At 37.9% G+C, this 22,530-nt stretch overlaps 2 protein-coding genes across 5 annotated transcripts; both read right to left on the reverse strand.

The window, feature by feature from the left end:
• Positions 1 to 4,156: 4,156 nt before the first annotated feature.
• LOC139979755 (thiamine pyrophosphokinase 1-like) lies at positions 4,157 to 12,752 on the reverse strand. 4 transcript variants are annotated; one of them, XM_071990837.1, is made up of 7 exons: positions 12,630 to 12,752; positions 11,797 to 11,915; positions 9,852 to 9,924; positions 9,077 to 9,166; positions 8,758 to 8,904; positions 7,508 to 7,619; positions 4,157 to 6,326 (listed from the first exon to the last, which is right to left on the reverse strand). In XM_071990837.1, the coding sequence occupies exons 1-7, from the start codon at positions 12,735 to 12,737 to the stop codon at positions 6,205 to 6,207; spliced, it is 771 nt and encodes a 256-aa protein (XP_071846938.1). In that variant the 5' UTR covers positions 12,738 to 12,752; the 3' UTR covers positions 4,157 to 6,204. The 4 variants fall into 4 exon arrangements, with proteins under 4 accessions (XP_071846938.1, XP_071846941.1, XP_071846940.1 ...); XM_071990840.1 differs by having other exon boundaries at positions 11,797 to 11,947; positions 12,630 to 12,745; XM_071990839.1 differs by having other exon boundaries at positions 11,797 to 11,947; positions 12,503 to 12,701.
• A 1,346-nt stretch (positions 12,753 to 14,098) lies between these two features.
• Positions 14,099 to 22,262, reverse strand: LOC139979881 (uncharacterized). Its single transcript, XM_071991066.1, has 10 exons — positions 21,932 to 22,262; positions 20,643 to 20,768; positions 20,023 to 20,075; positions 19,427 to 19,571; positions 18,400 to 18,519; positions 17,779 to 17,970; positions 16,917 to 17,643; positions 16,595 to 16,729; positions 15,747 to 16,011; positions 14,099 to 15,203 (listed from the first exon to the last, which is right to left on the reverse strand). The coding sequence occupies exons 1-10, from the start codon at positions 22,103 to 22,105 to the stop codon at positions 14,690 to 14,692; spliced, it is 2,451 nt and encodes an 816-aa protein (XP_071847167.1). The 5' UTR covers positions 22,106 to 22,262; the 3' UTR covers positions 14,099 to 14,689.
• Between the last annotated feature and the right edge of the window lie 268 nt (positions 22,263 to 22,530).

The raw sequence follows: 22,530 nt of genomic DNA on the forward strand, positions 1-22,530 counted from the left end.
TATTGGCATGTTGGTTAATATATAAGTCCTATCTAGAATTAATACTTCCTCAATAAATAGTAGCGAATATCATTTAACGTGACCAGCTCGCCAGATTTCATAAACCATTCCAGGACTAAACTTGTCTAGAATCTATACATATAAAGCTCGTTCAATCTCATAAAATATAAGCAATCCAAATTATAGAACAATTTCACTGCATGTAATATACCTGCAACATTCTCCTTTTGCAAATTCTAATGAATAACAACACATCCAATTACCTTTCAAATCTTTAGCCTTAGAAATTGACTTTTCTTTTGAACAAACTAGTAGACTTTCCTACAGGAGATGTTACTGAAACTAAGAGCATTTGACAATCAACCCACGGTATAACAATATAGCCAACCAAATAAACAGATGCCTTCAAAATTCCTCCTCTGTCACTGTAAACAACACTTGTATGCAAATTTAGATGTTTCAGCATCTTATTTTATAGGGTGCAAATACTGAAACACTTTATATTTTTCTATGCAAAAGTGTACTTAATCTGTTCAAACAGAAGAGAACACCTCAAGATATGATATGGGGGGGGGGGGGGGGCACACCTGATGGTATGATGCTGAGAAACTGTCCTTAGAACATAAACCAAATTTGGACACTACTTAATGCTATATTGAAAACATATACAATATATCTAGAAGATTTATCAACTGACTATTCACCCCAAAGTTACTTATTCAGTCAAAACAAAGCTAAGTTACAATGAGGAATATGTTTGTGCTAAGGAGACAAATTGGGGATACCCTTTTTCTCCTTTATTAGTTTTTAATTTAGCTGACAATTTTTATTTCGCACATCTCCACTGCTTTGTTTTGAGTTACCCGCTCCCAATGAAAACTTTACAGTCTGGTAGTCCTTGTTGTTCGCCTGTTGGAGGAATTATTATCATGCATTCTCTTATTCCCCTAGCAGTGGCTAAGTTCAATCTATCAATTCATTTCACTATCACAATGCTATCAAGTGCTAGGCCTACCACATATCGCGAAACTAATACATGCGTCTTATAAGTACAACGCATTGATAAAGTACTGCAGTTCAAGCATAGAATTTATGAGTTCAAGACGTCTCACCTCTTTGCAATTATAAACCTCCGCCCTGCTCGAGTCGTCTTTGAAACTTGTTCGCAATTGTTAGACTAACATCTATGAATCTTCCAACACAGTTTACAAGACAAGTCTCTGTTTTACTATCAAGTTTTGAACCTGGCTTGTCTATGCATTTGTCCCAACATTGGTCAGTGAAAGAGTGAACTTGAGCTGAATATTTGGCCTTCTGACTCTCCATTTCAATGAACTGCCGAAGTTCTGGGTCGATTTGACCCTCTTGGCCACCGGCTGGGGGAGCATCAAACGACATAATTTTGTGGTTACTACGTGCCTTCCGAAATAGTACAAAATCAAGGTACAGTACCTAATATAACCACTTCTCAGAGTGTAAACTATATGCAATCTCATGCATCAGATACTAGACTGTACACTGTACTGTTCAGTGATCATCCCACGTTGTTCCAACCACAGTAAAGTGAGCTGCACTTTCAGCCGCGTCTTCAAAAGAAGAGAGGTTACACAATAATTGAAGGTAGCATACGCCCATTAAAAGCCTTATTGACTTACACACTTTATCACAAAAGTAATGTGGTCTCTAAGTCTAGATAGAAGTTTGAACTAGCTAAACGCTACCCATCACTGCTCCTGGTAGGGCTAAACTGGTCTAAAATTGCCTCAATTGCACCCGCGATCGCATGAATGCGTGATGAGCAATTAAAATAAACAATGTACAAAATTTACATGTACGAAATAAACAAATAAATACACGCATACATACACAATTACATACAATGTGTTCTCTTCGAACACCATTCCTACATTACGTGCCTACAATTTTAAGGTTGCGGGCTACTGACTAATCTAATCAGAAGTAATGATATGAATATTTCGCTAAAATTAACTTAAAAAGCGCATACTATCGAGGCGTTCCTATTATCATAGGCCCACTTTCATACAGAGAGCTGCCCCGCACTCTTCGGCTTTCTCTTTGGATGACTCGGGACTTCGGGAGAAATTTAACTATTTACTTAGTGCGCCAGCTTCAGTGGATTGGTGCTCTTTTCGTACTTGAAACCAGGCCCAGGCGCGGCCGCACCGGCAGTATTGGCCTCGTTACGCCGCTGTCTGGTGGTCTTTCTCCAGATTTTAGATCATTACCCTACTATATCGTGGCAATTTGGTCAATTAAAATCCGATTTGGCCGGTAACTTCCTCAAATTTGGTAGATGAAGCGACTTGCACACTGGTAAGATCGTCTCTTTGTGGCGCACAGTGGATCGATATGAGACCGACTGCAGTGATTGACCCAGTAACGTATTAGAGAGGGACAACGTGCTTCGTAATTGTTTACGTGCGTGTACCGATTGTGTATCCTGTTGGCAGGGAGTTCAAAGGTGCGACGAAGCCGTCGGAAGCTTCACCTTTTTGAAGCAATTTTGAAGCACATAAGTACATGTCAGAAAGAGAAATTACTCTTCTTTTCCACTGTGGAATATATCTATAGTAGGGTCGGGGGGGGGGGGCAACAGAGTTTCTTGTTTTCAGTCTCGTATCAAGTTTAAAGCACGAATTACATGTAACAGGGAGGAATAATTATTAAACTTCTCCGGAATGTATGCTAAGCCCTGGTGGGGGTCCCGGGAACTCCAGCTGTGGCAGTTCCTTTTTTATATACAATATTCTCTGATAGTGATTCAGTAAAGCAAAAAGCCACACTGGAATATGCTTAAAAGCCCCACTACCAGGATGTTGTCGCATTTTGAGATTATTCTTGCTCTTTTATTGCCCCCCCCCCCTTCAGTGCGGACGCCCACATCAAGAATTAGATGAAGAGTTGTCATTCACTGTGAAACGCTTATTAAAGTTGTATTATCATAATTAATTTAAATATGTACATTTTGTAAGTTAGCATCATTTTTTAACCAAACCATGTAATACTGGCACATGACTAGAAACATGAGATACCTCTGGTTACAACAACCTGACTAACCACATATCAGGGTTTTCAAGAATGACGGCGCCAGTTTAAAACTCATCGCTATTTTCAATAGAAAATACAATACCTAGTAGAACAATGCCTCATCAGGTAACGTATTCAGTGGAAGAAAGTGACCAGGAAAGATGATTGAGCATAGGCTTGTCGATGGGGAGGTACAGCTTCTGCTCAAATCCCTGCATGATGGCAATATTTCTAAAAAAAAAATGTAACTCATATTGTCTCTTGTATTTTCGGATTATTTTACTAAGCACCAAAGTGGAACAAGGGGTTGGGGGAGGGGGAAGGAAGGGACTGACTGCTCAGTTCCAGGCTTTCATCGTTTTGCCACCCACTCCCAATTAAAAATATGTTCTATGGCGGGACTCATGATCTTCCTTATGAATGGAAGTGCTATTACAAAACAACAGAAAGCAATATTGTTCACTTGGTTCCTGCTTTGTACCATTAGATGACAAAATAAGTGCAACACCCAAATATGCTGATAATACAGACTATTGTATTGACACATGTAACAAACAATGAAAAGTTCATGGCTATTCGATGATACATACCAAATGTATAAATCATAAAAAAAAAATTCATATTAAATATGGTGCAGAGATCAAAAGACAGGGCATACAGAGAATTGCACCATGATAAAAAAAAAAATACAATCTTTCCATTTGCACATTATAAATATATAAAGGTCTTTTGTGGATGGCTCCCACCTATAACACATGTTAAACAGAGGACATTTGCTTTATGCAAATAACATTGAAGAAATGATCGCTATTATAAATAAAAAAAATAAAATGTGAAAAGTATAGTATGCAGAAATGACCCACCACAGGCAACAGGAACCTTGACCATAACAAGATGATGCATCATACAATAGAAACTTTATGCATGTCTGGCTTTGGAATTCTATCAACTGAAATTGATCTTAAATTGGTTGGTTGTGTGTTTCATGTTTACTAAAACAGTATTCTCAGCTGGTCAGCCATTCTACAGCCTGGGCGTTTAACAGACAACATTAAAATTCTAAAATGAATGACACGTTTGGCTGGAATGATTAAAACAGTTTTCTTACAGTCACAAATTGTGAAACATAACGGTGCCATTAAAACATATAACTTATGTTGTGATCAACGAGTGGATTAGTTAGACAGAAACCCAGGAATGCACACACATTTCAAGATGCTTTCTTAAATTAGTTCAGCTTAACTCTCGTAATTAGAATACATATTTACGGCTTTTCATTCAATGAAACAAAAGAATGACAATTTCACTAAAACATTGGTTGTAATTTGCTCCTAAATCATTAATGCTGTTTATGCCAAGAATTTTCCACTACACAATACTGTGAGAAGGAATGTTGACAAAACTTATTGACACAGCATGTAATGAACAGATTTTGTTATTCTTATTTAAGAGAAAGAAACAAAAGAAAGAGAAGAAAAAAGAAAAAAAAGAAGAAAAAACACGGAGGAATATGAGAAGAGTAATGTCATTAAAACGAAACAAAATAAAGCTGTGAGTATGAGCCTTTGTCAAGCAAGAAAACATAAAATCAATAATAAGAATGGAATGTTTCATATTTTATACTCTTCAAAAAAATTTTCAGCCATAAAAACCAAGGTCAGAATTAAGTGAAAGGTAGTTACCTCTTGAGAAATTAGTATAAAGAAGTAATACATGTCATAACATTTACCGATACTGTTGGATCTGAAAAGGCCGAATGGAGCCTAAAATGATTTGAAGGTTTGAATTACAAAAAATCCCAGTCACAGACAGCTTGTCCTCACAAGTGATTCAATCTATTTCTAATTTGTTCAACAAAGAGCTGAAGAGACCAGTCAGTGTCCACCACATACAGTAATAAGAAGCATTTTCATTGCAATATCTAGGTGGCGTGGTTCACTCAAATTACTAGTCCACTTGTCCTACAAAACCCCTAGAAGAATTTCTTCTCCACGGATAAGGTGAAAGTAACTGGTAATGGTTAATACTCAATAATTACTGACTATTAACAGCAATACATGCAAAATAAACTAGACTACTTATATTTGCTATACAAGAGTGCCATCTGTTAACATTTGCTTTGAAATCAGCAGGCTTTTCAAGGTTTTGCATACCTTTCTGCCACATTAAATGTAAGAAACCTACAAGCTATTGTGCGGATGACCATATGTCAGGATGAGGAACAAATACAGAAAATAGCTTTAAATAAAAGACAAGAATGTTGGAATGTGAGAACCAAATTGCAATATTTTGTTCCTACCTCGAGAATTGATTGTATAAAGCTAGCAAAAATTTCAAGAGAACTTTCGACTACTCAGGTTAAGCAAATTAATATGGGATGCTATTGTTCTTGAAAATTTATGGATTTGAACTCCTTGTTTAGCATTAAAGATACTATGAAGACCATGCTATGGTGGGAACATGGGCCTCACATTAGATATAAAAAAAACATTTATTGCCTGCAACCTTAGAACAAGGAGTGAAAATAAGTAGATCTTAAGTTTGGTGAACACTTTGGCTTCACATACAGTAACAACAGATTATCAAATGGTCACATCTGAGGGAAAAACTTACATGAATTGGTTGTTGATGAGTGGAGGCAGAGAATGAACCATAACATGAGAACAATCTTTGGCTAGTCATATATACCCACCAAATTTTACATGAATCATAGCAGCACATGTAAGAATGGAGTTTCTAACCAACATTAAAAAAGGAGTGAGGAAATAAATTCATAAGGAACTAATTTCAAGGCTCTGGCAACCTAAACCACTTTTCAGAAAACAATATTTCTGTGCTTGTGAAAAAATATTTCTCGCTCCTTGGTTTCCATAAATTTTCATAACGAGTTATTAAAGTTAAACATAAACATGTTGATGGAAGACAGTTGTGACACATACTGTAATGTTATTGTTAAATAATATAAAGTTGTTCAATATATCTTGACATAGAAAACACAAATGTAGAGAAGAAAGAAGATGCGGCTATATTTAAGAAACATAAAATTACTGTCCTGTTAGTACTGATGATATTAAATAAAATAACTATGAAAATTTCAGTGAAGACTGCCCAAAAGCCTATAAAAATTTCCTGAGACTAGGAGTACACTACTCAAGGTTACTTGGCGATGTCCATCGTCCACAAAATGGGAGAGTTGTTTTCAACGGTCACTTCTGTTGCATCTTTCTCATAGGTATTGCAAGAACTGATGAGACCACCAAACTCCATTTGATCTTGGTCTGAAAGAAAGAAAAAAAAAAACATAATAAATGAATTTTAAACGGTGAAGGAATAATTGGCTGATATGAGCTACAGACCTGTTTCAATTGTTATTTGTATGGCTTCATTTATATTTGTATGTATAGGATTTTTATTGCCTTTGCAAATTCACCATCAGCGAAGGAGGCGAAAGAAGAATCAGAAAACAATGGATGGTCAATTTTAGCCCATTGGCAACCAAGTCAGACCAAACCATGTACTTAAAGGGTGTAAAGACTCAGGCAAAAGGAAACTTCTAATGTCGGTAATCTGACCTAGTTTCGAATGAGGTGTAACGAATGAGTGTATAAAATTCTAAAAAAGTTACAAATATACAAAATTTATTCATTTTAACTGACATTATTTGACATTGACATACAGCTTAATGGGATTTGGTGAACTGTAAATTTTAGGAATGTAGGAGAACTTCTTGACTAAAAATAGAATTATCCATCTGTGGGATCCTCAAATGGGGAAGTGAAATGAGTTGATCTGGTTGTAAACACTGCAGTCTGTTGTTCTTATTAAGTAAAGAAGTACCTTTTGGTTTTCCATTTTCTGTTTTGAGAAAAAACCCATAAAGCAAACCATTATACGATTTATAAATTCAGTGATATTGAGTAAAGAACAAATTCACATAGTTATACAATTTTGAAAGGTTGGCTTTATATACCTACAGTGTGCTTTCTCTTGGTGCTACATAAATAACTCCTATAGTTATTTACTGAAAAAGCACTTAAGTACAGTCCATTATTCTTTAAAATCGTAACAACTAATAAAATCAACCTATTGTAGATGTTCAGTCCTTGCAAATGGGTTTCATCTCAATATTAAATTATGTAACCACAGAAGTTGTGCTGTATGATTCAATTTTCATTCAAGGACCTAGTAAAATATTATGTTGACTAGCAGGAGGGTATTTTCTCTTGAACCAGAATGGTACAATTAGCTGGTAATATGCTAGATAACTTGGTAACAACAGTAACAGATATACATAGTACAAATGGTAAAGCTAGGTATACTGTATATGCATTTGCTATGAAAGTGTACTGACCCCAGCTAAAGTGATGTTACTTTTGTTCTAGTACTATAATATTGGTGAGAGATTTTATTTTCTGATTTCACGGTTGTAGATGAAAAAGAAAGAAACATTGCTGCTTACTGAGGTTCCATTTCAGACCTGTTGTGGTGATACCCTCACACTTTCCTCCAAGAGGAAAAAGACCACAAGTGCTTCCTTCAAGACCGCTGCTTATGTCAATTGTGTGATGACCCTAATTAGAAGAAAAAAAACAAATTGAAAAAGTTAATTGTGAAAACAATTGTGTGATGACTAAATTATAAGACAAAAAGTGGAGAAAATTACTTGTGAAAACAAGTCCAATGTGATACAGAAAACTTCTACTGCTGAGGCATGTGTTTTTCTTTCGATTATTTAAGTTTGTCTGTCGCATCACCAAAGTTCTGAAGCTGTTATCATCTTATATGCTCTAAAGAATATATGAAGAGAAAATATTTATTATTTCATCGATAATGCTGGCCATAGAAAAGTTCAGTCTTTACTTGTTGTTCAAGAATTTGACCAGTATAACGTTAACACGATAGTAACAGTCTTTGCGAAAGGAGGGGCAAGGAGGGGGGAAGGGGAGGAGGAGGCACTCTTAAGTAAACTAAAGAGCCTCCCTCCTCTTCAAAGATAAATTCATGTTATAACAAACCCGCAAGATATACGCATAGCTGAGACAGTCATAGCTCTGCAGTTCATTCACGATGAAATGTCAACATTTTTGGTACACTTTACTTCGTAACAAACCTAAATCAGTCCTTAAATACAAAATTAATACTGAGTAACACATTTAAGTGACAGAGAGGTTGCAAACTATAAACCTAATTTTTCCATGTTATTGAAATTGGAAAACTAAAGAGTTATAGGTTGAGAAAATAACATGAAGAAGCTATTTGATGTTCTGAGTAGACTAAGTTTTGTTTGATCAGCTGACCTAAGATCCAGGGTGGAACCAACCTATTTGTACAGGGGGCTAAGATATTACCAATTTTTGCAACTTGGATGATGCTGTATTTTACAACTTTGGAAACAATGTTCAACTGCTTCAGTTGCACTGTATATTTGTTGTTGTTATATATTTGACATATTATACTGAAGTTATTCTGTATGGCACATGTTGCATCTATGTATTTACACTTGAATATTTGTAACATTCTTTCTGTCAGTGGGGAAGGTGGGGGGGGGGGTGAGCTCATAAGCATAGATAATCTTGCCCCTGCTTTCAACATCAAGTATATACCATTTAAAGCATAAGCAGCTTCTTTAGAAGATGTTAAACCATGGAAGTGAGTTTTGTCCGTATCTGCGATAAACCCCTTTTTGCTTGAAAAAATGAGTTTCCTTACCGGCATCAAGAGAAAGCTGATGTTGTAGTCTCCGATGAGGTAGAGAGGATATTTTATGATTGAAGGGGCCTCAAAAAGGGTGTTGATATTTGACAAGACGTGATCTAATCTGCCACCGAAAGCTCCAAACGCTACTACAAAGTCAACCTAAAATGAAAATAACAAACCGTATTGGTTAAGAGAAAACCAAACATGAAACAACCATGAACAACACACAATAACTGATTACTTTTGATTGACTATTTATTGTGGTATCAAGGAAAGGGTCCCAATTTTGGTAATGCTGTTAATAAAGATGACAAAAATCAAATACACATACCTTCTCATTCTTTACTTGATCGGCTACTATTTCAAGGCACTTTCTGAAGTCTGTTTTATCTTGATCTGGAGTGTGGATAATTTTTGATCCCTGTTGGTAGAGGATTATCAAGCATTTAGTGATTGATTCATGGCTTACAGTCTTCATATTATTATTCTTCAGACAGAGCTCACCTTCCTTCATAAGCAGAACCCTAAATTAAGCTGATTCAAGGCAATTATCTCTCCATGAAACATCTTCCTGTAAATGAAACTATTTAATCTTTACAAGTCATTCACCTTTAGCACTTGTGTTTTAGGCTAAGAGGATCACATTTTCAACTCAAATTATAACATCTTTGTAATAACTATTAACAGATCAAACTCTCCCTTTTGCAGAGGTATGAAATGCTCTAGAGGTGGATGCTTACATCCCCACTGTAATATGGACAATAATTTACTTTACTGTTACAATGGAAATGTATTTCCAGCCTCAAATCCTTCTCAAATATTGAGGGAATTAATTAATCCACCAACTGGAGATATAAAACAAATTAACTTTCCCATTTACAAACTAAAGCCACTGAACCTAGATGGTTGACTGTAGAAACTTTGACAGTCAAAGATTTGGTACAATACATGAAATACTGATCCATGTGTTTGATGTTTTTGGCTGTTTCAAAAGAGCTTATTTCCTACTTTTAACATTCATCCTAACTACTTGGGGCAATAAAGGTCCATGCCATGGGATAACAGGCTACAGCGAAACCCTACGTTAAAGTTTTGAAAGTATTCACCTTCTCTTCCATGAAACTTTTAACTTCTTCGCGAATAGAGTCAAAATCACCTGTGACTAAGTCTGGTACAAAGCTGAAGGCAAAAGAGAAATTTAGGGTCATTGAGTAGTTCTGCAGAACGGAAACGGAGAAGCTCAACCATAATTTTGTGGTTATGCTTAGGGTAAAGATCCTTGTCAAGAACAAGACCCCTTAAAAACACTGATAAAAATGAAAGCATATATGTGGCTTGATGATGTCAGCTTTTTACTTCGGAAGTTTTTAGTGTGAACAAACAAAACTAAATCTGCTATTGTAATGTTATTGAATATTCATAAGATGTCTGTGTGCAAACAATGCACTACATTGTGAATCTGCACCTGGTTGTTATTGAGCTGTGCATTTGCATATTGATATATAAGTTAAAGCATGCCGTCTGCTCGTCCTTGTTCACCCTGTCTCTCCATCTGTCAACATGTAATCTTGGACATGTCGTCCTATATCTGTCCTGTACAGCATGACTATGTTAAGCAATAAAATATAACATGTTAATTCTCAATGTCGAAGGTGTTCTACTTGATTGCTTTAAGAACTCATCTATTAAAACAAAGAAACATGAAAGCTATCTCCCGAATAGAACAAAAATTTTGCCTCAATTTGGATGAAGTTAGTCCTTGTCTTACCTTTCTTTATATACTTTAATATGATATTTTTCTGGAGTTTGAAATTTTCAACTAATTAATATCGAGTGCAAGATTATTCAGTTGCATGTAGTTGAGTTCAGTACTAAGGCAATGCAGTAAAATAGCTTTCTTACGGGCAGCAGTCGCATTGAAAGCAGCCGCAATCAAATAATTTGTGAATTGTCCATACCATTCGTAACCATGAATGTGGAGGTTCTACGGAAGTAGACAAAAAATGGGGTTGAGGCTACAATCATGATGTCATGTAAAGACAGGAGTAAATAGTGGTAGAAAAGTAAGTCAATTAGGTAATGCATGTAGAGTCAGAAAATTAATATCCCTGTTGCCAAGTTATGGTGTTGTAGCACAAGTTACAGAGACGGTAAAAAATGCAATATACATCAGTAAATAGAGTATTGTGATGTTTATTCTTCTCTTAGGCTGAAGAAGCACCTCTGTGTCACTCTTTGTTCTTCCTGAGCATATTAGTACAGTAAATTACATGAGTCATGGTAAGTTGCAACTTCTACGAAAAGTACAGTATCAACAGAGTTGGAGGTCTACATGTAGTAATTTATTCAAAGTGGCTATTTTTACGACCAGGAGTAACAATAATTTCCGGTTACGCATGCGCAGTTGCTGTAACGTGGCTATTTTTACGACCAGGAGTAACAATAATTTCCGGTTACACATGCGCAGTTGCTTTATTTACTTTACTGCGCATGCGTAACCGGAAATTCGCCGATGTCGTAAGATTAGTTAATAAATAATTGTTACTCCTAGTCGTAAGAATAGCCACGGCCGAATATATTTAAACCGGAAGTAATGGCTAATTATGCAATTGTTTCCATACACAACGCAGGAAAGTGATCAGTTCAATAAAGGGAGTTTTCCAACTTTGTTGAAAGCTTGCTGACTATAATCTAAGCATCCTTAAGAAATGATATGTATGGTTCCATTTGATGTAAACACAAAAGCGTTTGAAATTTTCAACTACTATCAAGTGCATGATTATTTTCAGGTTCAGTAAAGTGATCTGTTCAATAACTTAGGGAATTATTCTGCTTTGTTGAAACCTTACTTCTAAATAATCTAAGCAACTTTAATAAATAAAATTTACAATATGGTTCCAATGTGAACACAAACAGTTAACATCAACACAAAGCATGGTTCCATATGTAATTGTACATTTGAAGAATAAGGTGGTCAACACAAGCATTTAAAGTTCATATGACTTGAAAAAGGTGTAGGTTGCTGGTTTTAACCAGTAGAGACTTTATTACCGTGTGGTGTTTTCTGCTTTCATCAACTCATACAGAGAGTTGTTAGCTCCATCAGTCACAGCTTGTAATGACGATTGCTCCCATAGAACATCAAGGTGTTTTTGCTGGTGACTGAATGGCTGATTAAGAAGAATTAAAGGAAACCTGACAGCTGCAAATATAAACAACATATAAGCAGTCATGTAGATGTTAACTATAAGGGATCATACAAGTAAGACTGGTAAAGGAAGTTAGGAACATCTTACTTCTAAACAAACATGTTGTTCCACCAGCAGTTTAGTATTAAAATATGGCCACTGAAGATATTGGCAGGCAAATGGCATATAACATGACATTTTAGGCCCTATGGATATATTAGATTGCCATATTGCTGCATATGTTGTGTGTGATCTTCTTTTATGTAGCGTAACTGGTATAGTGCAGTTCGTGAATAGACGATAGGCCTAGTTACACGATCATCACTACCGACACATCCACAGATTAGTAGAAACAACAGAAACACAAGAAATAACCACGTAAAACGACACTCAGCATGTTTTGCTTGAAACATGTTAGACATATATAACAAGACGGATAGTCAAAACAGAAAGACAACGACAAAACAGGAAGAACTGTCGAACGGTAGTCGCTACTGAGCAGCGCCTAAAAGACTTAACCTTTATACAATTAGAAATTTATAGGCCGAAGTCAATAATTATACGCTAACCTGAAGTTAGTTTAAGACAATCCAGAGGTCTATATACGTGTCTTATCTGGTCCATGATGAGCTGTCAAGGAAAGGTCTTTTAATAAACACACCTAGGCTAAATCAAATGATCTAGTCTTACTCCTACCGTCCAACGGGGTCTTCGGGTACATTTATTACACAGCTGAGATTGAGAAGGAGTCTGTACGTTTACGTGTACAGTAGCGCTTGCATGGCCACATTTACCTCGTTGCATGGCCAGAGTGACGTCAAGTCCTATAAATAGCAAATGGGCAAGTCTAATTTCACCACGATTAGAGTAGTGTTCATCCGCTCAAAAGGTTAACCGTCAGAGAAAAGAGGTAAGTACCTAAGGTAAAGCTTGTTTAAGCATGTTATCAGTTACTGTCATCGTTTGTTCGTTCTGCCTTTATGTGAAAGAGCATAATTTAAAGTACAGATGATGTGAAAATAGGGAGGATCGAAGGTGATATGAACCATTTTAGAAAATCCTTGGTTAAATGTTGATATTAATCCGTACGAGCAGATGGAAGGGTGGGGGTTCAGTATGCTAAAGTTGCTCCTCTTCTAGCTCAAAATCTAACGGTCATGATATGGAAGTTTGCAAGTGCCTTGATAGGCCAACATTTATCGTAAATGTATTAATAAACCATCTTGAGGAAGATTTTACTTATATAAGGTATTTTTGTGGTACAATATACTTTAACTTGTTACGTGACAATGCAGGCTGGATTAAAGTACTGGGTGACTGTTCTTAGCAAGCATCATGTGTAGCATCGTGTTCTCCTTCTATTGTCCTTCGTGATACACACCTGATGATGATCACATAGTCACAGTCTTGACACAAGGGGACTGGGCTTGAGAGCGGATCAATCGGTTCTTTGTTTGGTGCCCAAGTTTTTTCCTGGTGACTTTTCTTAAAAGTATTATTATGTTCCCCTTATAGGTGGAATCGAGATACACTGACCCGTGACGATGATCACACAGTCACAGTCTTGACGCAAGGGGACGGGTTGAGAACGGATCAGTCGGTTCTTTGTTTGTTGCCCAGGTTCTTCCCGGGTGACTTTTCTTCTCTCCTCTCCTCTTCTCTCTCTCCCCCCCCCACCCCAGGCTCTCTTTTCCCTTTTTTCTTCTCTTTTTTTCTCTCGTCTTTTTCTTACCCGTGGGCGCGCGCCCCCAACACCCCCTGGATACGCGCCTGGATATATCAGTGAGAGCAATCCGCCCCACCTTTACTCATTTTCCATTTAACTTAGCCTTAACTACACTTTGCCGCCTCGAAAAATAAATTTCCATCAATATCAGATCAAAAGTACAAGTTTATCACCAATTGTATGATCTAGCAAGAGTTGTATTCAAATACCACTGATCTTTATGTCAGAGAGTTAAACTCAAATATCAGTTATCCTCCATGAAAACCGGGAGTGGGTTCCATCTTTAGTTACTTACTGTACACATACACCCCGCCTCCCATTAGTCCATTACCCCCGCTCTGCACACACGCCTCGCTCTGCCCAACCCACCCAATATTCAAAGGTCCACATTTTCGGAGTCAGGTTCCTTGCTACAGTAACAGCGTCGAATGTCACAAAACAGATTAACAAGTTTCAAAATTTAGGACCATTTTGTATCTAAGCACCCTTAAGTTTGACAGAAAATAGATCCCCCTACCCCCAGGACAGTTCCCAATTAAAAGGTCCACATGCATTAGACGCAACATCCCAAAGAAAATCTTGCGCATATGACAGACCATTACCTGACTCTCACTTCCCAATTGGTAATGCTTTTCTTCAGAAGTATATTCTTTTCCGATCTGCTAATTTTATGTTCATTTAATTGCATTGTGAAGTCAGCTTTTACTTTTATCATGATTAATTCAGGTCATAGGGTATAGGACGTGTGAGGGTCGGATGGAAGGCGAACGAAAATGGCGGAGATTCAGCTGTAAATATTCGTACGAGAACAAAGACAAGCAAAACTAGACAAAAACCAAAAATGATAGTTTTTCATTCATTTAATTAGACTACGACAAATAAAGTTTCGTGAATAAATTTTGGTAAATAAATTTTTGGTAAATAAATTTTGGTAAATAAATTTTGGAAATAAATTTTTGGAAAAAAAGTTTTGGAAAAAAATTTAAATAAATTTTAGTATTTTTGAGAAAAAAAAATTGTGACAATTCACTCAATTAAAAAATTGATTTTTAAAAAATGTAAGAGAAAGGAAAAGAAATGTTTCTTCGAGATTCGGGTAGAAAAGACCGTTTGGAAGATTTCCGGTACCCGTTAGTTGTTCGGTTATCTCGGTGTGAAGATCGCGATGATTCAACGGTATGTCGATGTTGACAGTTTCGGCGATGTCGTTGCCTATTTCAGCGATACATTCAGAGACGGCAGGAGTGGGCTCGTCCAGTTGGATGTTAGCGGCGTCACCGGTAGCCAGTGTTGCCTCAGTGATGGCGACGGCAGACGGAGGCAAGCTGATGGAGGAAGCAGTGGATGAGGATGTGAGGCTGACGGAAGAGTCTGAAGATGACGAGAGCATATGAGATGAGAAGTCGGTGGACGAAAGAGAACCGTCATAATCGTCTGATAGGTAAGTCGAGCGGGTCACGTTTCTGTTCATCTCAGAGGCAGAAGCAATGATGACGTCATCGTCACGGAGCAGAGATGCTATATAGCTCGGAGTTATGATGGATCTGCAAGAAAAGGTATAAACAGGGTGAGGTAAAAAAACTGTTTATGTATATAAGCAAATAGCGAACAACCGATGTAACAGGTATGTGACACACATTCATTGCTATTGATGTGAGAAGGGGGGGGGGAGGGATTATTTCCTTTATGAAAAGCTTTATCTCTCCTTTCCCACTAACTACTAACAAAGTGTTTTATGAACCGCACAATTACAGAAACTTGGTGACAAGCTGCCACCTTAACCCACAAAGAGAAACTTTCCGCTCTCCTCCTTCCCACTTAAAACAACAATAAGGTCGTGAAGAATATGCACATATTGGGTCACGAATATCAAGTATTTTTTTTATCTTCTTTTTCTTCGTCTGTTTCATACGATTAGTGAAGTCGACTTTAGGGTGGTCGGCAAGTTGAACACATAATACATATCAATATATATGATGAGCCCATGGTTTGACGTGAATTTACATATATTTTGGGATCCGAATTTTGCCCTCCCGACCTATCCGTCACCCCATTTATTGTGACGTCGGGTGTCACGTTTCATTTACCTCTGTACTTTCTTGCCGTACTTTCTGCGAGTGACGTCACGTTCCGACAGACATCGGTCCAGCATATAATCACTGTCATAGCCGGTTTTATCTGTCGATCCCATCAGGTGGCTAAGGCAACTCTCAGAAACAGACTCATCGAGAAACACCTTCATCCTGCTTCTAAACTCTACAACAGTCGATAAAGATGAGTTTCGCGGTGTAAGCATCGGGGTGACGAATGTCTCGGTTTCTTCGGTGTCGATATTGTCGGTAGTGACGGTGTCTACCAAATCAAAATTCATATTGCTTTTTGTATCATGTGCATATATTATAAACACGTCTTTTAATTCAACCATTTAATGCTTAAATTGATATTGTTTACGAGTGGTGAAAATAATTCAGTAACTTTATTATTCAGAAATTGCATAAATGTCTTCTACACTGTATGGCGATACTATTCTCCATGTATTAATCAAAGTAAAACACAAGGAGCGAGAGGTGGCGATAGGCTGCTGTTACAAAAAAAGAGGTCATTCTGTCACCCTTACAAATGACCTTTGACATAATATCACCCAATCCCATTACCTCACTTCATGACAGAGCTCATGAACATATTTCAACAAGTGAATACACGCAATTGAACTCTGATGTGGGTCGTAACCATTTTATTGTCTGACACATCAATAATCTTTAGATTTAAAAGTTTTCATATTTTGAAGATGGTGCTTAATATCAAGGCGTGGATTTTATCCAATGCTTGGAAATATTAAAGCTATTAATTATTATTATTTTTTTTTTAAGGGGGGGGGGCACAATTTCTTCGCATAATTCTGCCCTTTTATGTTAAGGTTGTCATTTAATCTTACCATTGTTCACGGAGCCAGTGTTTTCAGCTGTATAAATGATGAAATCATTGCAAGAAACTCGTCGAGATGGTTGGGAAGAGCTCCTGGTTGTAGTTAGTTTGACGAAGAGTAACAGGCTCACGATGGTGATGAATCCTAAAGAAAATAAGAAAACCTATTTTAAGTCTGGTACGGTATACCTATACCTCTGTTGTAAAGTAGCATACCAAATGGACACTTAATGCTTTCGATTGAACCCCTTAACCCCTTCCACCCCACCCTACCCCACCCCACCCTCCTCCGCTCACATAAAAACTTGAAACGTTGCAATAAAGAAACCTACCAGTGACGGCGTTGGCAAGAGCAGACAGTACGATGGTTTGATGGATGTTAGTGAGGGCGCCCTTCAGTTGATGGTTGTCGATTGCAAGTTCAGTACTTGTTGCTGTTGACCAAATCAGATTCCATCGATGATGTATTAACTTCTCGATTGGAATTCGGTAGAAAGTACTACAACTATGAACGAAAACGGATAACTCATCAACATGAATGGTAACCATATCAACAAAGGAAAACCACAACTCCTCCAATGGTGCTAAGGTGTGAGCGATGTATTTGATGGTAGATACATATAGGTCAAAGGCATAAATGACGTAATAGAGACGATCCTTCAAGGTGTAATAACCATCGACGATAGCTGACCACTTCGCTTTGTGTAACTCGAGATTCGCCAGTAATCGTTGGACTTGGAGATCAACTTCTCGGCCATATGTAGCGATGCAGTATCTGATGACGTGCATGAGATTGTCTAACATGTAGTTGACGGATGCGCCCAACAGATTGCGAATCAACACAGCCAGAATCTTGGTCTGTTCCCGAATCTCATTTGGTAACTCAGCTAGCAAAGTCCGGTTTTCACTTCCATGTTCGATGGATATGGAGAGGAAGATCGACTCTTGTGTGTTGAATGCAACAGCCTTTCGGTCACGTGAGATGGACTTTGGGTCGTGCAATGTATGATGAGAAGAGCTTAGAGTACACGGTGTCGACTGATTCCGTGCTTGTCCAAACTGTTAAGAAAAAGGAGGTAAAAAGTAATTACTTGTTAGACTGGTGATAAATCGTAAATAATTTAATCATAGGTATACTGCTGAAACTGTAAATATCTGAAGTTTTATAGGCTATATTTAGTAATGACATCATACCTTATTCTCATTAAACAAGTCATCAGACATGATATACCGGTAGCATCTAGTAGAATCCATACATCGTTGTTTCAAACACTGAAGTTGGCCGACATCGATATAGCACTGAGATTGCTCAACAAAGTAATTCGGGTCGTCAGGAATGTTGTTGGTCGGTGATTGGCTGAGAACCACGTACTCCGATTGGTCAGCCTAAAACAGAAATTTATAACAAAAAATTGCAAAACATAATAAGAGAATAAAATCTTTCAGCGAGTCACATGCATTGTGTGTTATAAGGCTGATAAATTTGTTCATTATATTGCCTATCTTTAGATGGTTAATTGCTGATTTCAATAATGCTCCTATCCGGACCTCATTCCCGCTCAGCCTGCACACGTCCGGATTGCACACATATAAGGGTCGAGAGAATACCATAGTCAAGACCAGTAAATTCAGTGTTGTGTATTACAGTCTATGGATTAGAGGGAAGACGTATTCCGTTATCAGGTAGTATATAGTGTAGTCATGCTTACCTGTTAACCGTTTTCGCTTAATTGTTAATAACTCATGACGTTTTCTCGGTCTGTAACCTACATTCTCTTTATTATCTGTTTCAACCTTATTATTTGTCTCACTCACTGTTGTTTGTCTGTTTTTGTTGTCATCAACAGCTAACTCTCGGATGAGGAGAAACTGGTTGGTCCTGATGTAGTCTTCACCAAGTGGTTGTCGTTGACGCATTATCACTGAGGTATATGTCTAAAAGTTGAAATCGTAGAGTAACAGAAAGTGGAAAAAGAATGAACCGGAGTACTACTACGAAAACTATAAAATATATGAGCGCAAGTGTTACAAACTTTGGCAACATTCAAGTCTTGTTCCTTCAAATTCAGGAATATTGCCCAAAGTGTCTTGATTATATAGTGCTGTAATAACCTACTCAAAAATTAAAAAAATAAATGTTGGAAAGGTAAGGGGAAGGTGTATATTAGTGAGTGATCATTAAGAAAGACATAACAGATCAACAGTGTATACACACACAAAGTTGATCGTACTTAAGTTGGATCGAAAGATAAATAGTTTCATTGAGGGAGGGGGGGGGGATTAAAGAAAGAGTATACAAGATTTACAAAGAGAGATAAATATTTTACACAGATAATAGAATAATAATAATGAGCAGTTATTTTTACGACGCTTAAGCGACCACAAATGTGGGAGAAACCCACAAGGGCTTATGAATTACAACTTACACGTCGGGTGGCTTCCAATTCAACATTTTAGACTCAACTTTGGAATCTTTTCATTTAGAAAGTCATTTCCGATAGGAAAACCGTAGATTGCTCTGGGATGAAAAACCGACCTTACCATGACCTAGCAAGTTATCGAACCCGGAACCTCCCGATTGCTAAGCATCATTGCTTCAAATGTCACCGGCTTTATCCACTCGGCCACAGCACCGGTCGAAATATGATTAGTTTTTATAGAGGGGGGGGGGGGTATAAAGTAAGAGTATACAACATTTACACAGACAGATCAATATTTTACACAGATTTGCCAAACACTTTCCACGAATGGACCTATTCAGGCTGCATGGCGGCATTTTTCGTTGCTATGGGGATTATCGTGAGACTCGTATAATACATAGCTTCATAATATCCAAACTCACCTTAGCTTGTTTTATACCCCTGAACTTGTGGTACAAATCCAATCGGGTATAAACGCCCTGAGTACTGGCGTCGGGTAGGTCAAAGGTCAGGCAGAGGTCAAAGGACTGATTCAGGAATGGTTCTTCAAACTCATAAAGAGAATACCTGATGGCAACAGAATTGAAATATAGAAATTGAAAAACAAAGAAGACAAATAAAGAGTACAACAGATAAACAGAAATTGTCTTTCTTTCAAATAACATTATTTATCATAAATAGAAATATTATTTTGTATGGCAATGACCATACATGAACTCCTAGTATATAATAATGAGACGGCATTCGGATTAATATTAGGGTGAAGGGGGAGGATTGGTAATTCAGCCGTTGTAAACATGCAAAGATATTGCCCAGTATATAGGTAACAAATGATGCTAAGTTGGTATGTTTTGGCCTTGTTGATATTTTTGTTAATGAAAGGTACCAGTATTTGGTCACAAGCGGGGGAGGTGAGAGGGCAAGGGTGGGTTCCAAACAGAGTGAACAGTAATTTTAGTGGACAACAACCTTTTGCCCTACATGCGAATGTTCATAATACTGATAAATTTATACGTACCAGAGATCATCCCGGAAATCAACATCAGAATCCGTTTTCTTGCTGACTGCCATCTGACAAAATAAAATTGATTATAGTTTACGCTGTATACTCGGTTTGACAATCATGATAAACCAATTTATGAACAGCCGCCCGTCCCCCAACCCCCCCCCCCCCGGAAACATTACAAAATGAGAATCGGCTTGGTTCGAGACAATATCATAAATCGGTAAGGATTTCGGTAGCGGGGACCAGTGAAAGGTCTCCCTCTTTAATAGACAGTTGCTTGTACAGTCAAATTGGAACCGAAAATGTAATGTGAACAAAAATGTAATAGTGAGTGACCAAGCGTATATTGTAGCCCCCCTTTTTTCCCCTTCTCTAGGTCCCCTACGCTTTCGAATTTTCATCTGAGTTTAGGAGATATCTGATAGCACGTAAACTATGTACAACCTGAGCAGAATGAAGTTTACTGGTTACAATATAGTAACATGGAAAGCAGGAATCTATTCGCAATGTATTACAACGCGGAAATGTATTACAACGAGACAGCTGTTTGGGAAAGTCTTATCGAATGAAAAAAAAAAATTGATTATGATAATAGTTGATATATATAGAAGTATCATCAGATAAAGACCTACCGATGTTGGTCTGATGGGATACTGAACAAGAGATAGAACATTGTCAAAGGAGAGAGTCATAGGTCGAGGAGGGGAACATGTCTTGTGAGGATTATCGCAACATCTCACATTCGTGAGGTCCAAGGTCTGCTGACAGAAAATAAATGAGTGAGTGGGGGAGAGAGTGAGTGAGGGAATGAATGAATGAATGAATGGTTGGATGAATGAATGAATGATTGGATGAATGGATGGATGAATAAATTAATGAATGGATGGATGGATGGATCAATGATTGGATGTATGTATGTATATATGAATGAAATAAATGAATGGATAGATAGATAGATTAATGAATGGATAGAATGCGGAACTCATGGATGGGTTGGTGGATGAACAAATGAACAAACGAAACTAAACAGATGAAAAATCAATGAATGATCAATATCAAATCTATAAATAGAAGAACAGACGAAACAGCGAACGAACGAATAAGTTCAAGAATTAAACGAAGTTAGAAACTCATTAAAAAAGTAGTTGGTTTTGCCCAACTCTGGCGATTTGTCCCCACATGGCACCCTCTCCCATTGCAATCCACCCAATGCCTACAGAAAGACGTGTTACCATTGATCGTTTTGAGAATTACCGTTGTTCCCATCCTCTCCCAATTAACCATATTACCATCCTCCCCCAGGGCGACCCACGCACACGTACACACAAACACACACGCACACAGACAAACATCTTCATGCTATAAAGACAAAAAAAATCGTTTTTGTAAAAAGTGTTGATCAATTAAAGATTTGGATGTTAGATCAGGTAACTACCGGACTTGAATGTGGCAAAAACTGAGAACGTCCGGAAACAACCAAACACTAGCTGTAAACAACTACATGACAATAAAAGAGACTCAAGATCTAGCTACGCCCCTCCCCTCCCTCCCCCTCCCTCCCCCTCCCTCTCATACCCCTCCCACACACACACCGTCATTCCGCTGCCACAGCTACGTGCCCGGTTGTACCCAGGCGTCTAACCTACACTCAAACATAAAACATCAGTTACAAGGCACCATTAAGTAATGTCATTGACAAGTGCATGACATGTTCGCCGAGATGGGACCTCTCCTCACCTCTTTCTGATCACTTGGCACCTACCCCCCCCCCCCCTCCAATACACAAAGTGGGAGGATCGCATTTTGCTTTCTCCGAGATAAGACCTTGTTTCAATCTCCAGGCCGTCTGCCAAATACATACAGATTCACATTTCCTTGGTGGATGGAAACTGGCTACGAAAAGTTACCAAGTTACTCTCACCTTGTGGAGGTTACTGGTTGCGTTCAAAGATGGTTTCAACTCGAGACGAATCCAAACCTTATCCAGAGTGACACGTAAGCACACGTCAGGGACAGTTATGGTAGCAGAACCTCGCGGTCCCACCACCAATAACAGGAGGAGGATCCCTCCAAGGATGGAGGAGAAGCGAATCATTTAAGGAATTTATCCAATAGAAGTAAGCTTGAGTAGCGTAGATTGCAATACGATGCGTATTAATGCTGAACTAGTCAACGAATAATATGTACGGTGGTTGATGTGTAACTGAGGAATAACGTTTTCATGTATAACGTGTTTCGTCACACAGCCCAAGTAACCAATCAAAATGCATCTTTTACAATCATGCGTGAATACGCGTTACATATTTTGTGTAAGTTGCTAAGTTACAAGGACCAATATATGACGCAGAAAGCTTCGTGTGCCACGTTAATATAAGACATTTCGGTGTTTACAGTAGCATCCCGCGGTATACTGCGCAACTTTCACTGACCGTACGGTACACGATGGCATGCGATGTAATAACCGATGCTTGCCTTTATGATATTTACATTAACATGTTGAACGAGCGCGGAGCGCGCGAA

Source organism: Apostichopus japonicus, chromosome 14 (assembly GCF_037975245.1).
Source record: "Apostichopus japonicus isolate 1M-3 chromosome 14, ASM3797524v1, whole genome shotgun sequence".
Taxonomy (NCBI): domain Eukaryota; kingdom Metazoa; phylum Echinodermata; class Holothuroidea; order Aspidochirotida; family Stichopodidae; genus Apostichopus; species Apostichopus japonicus.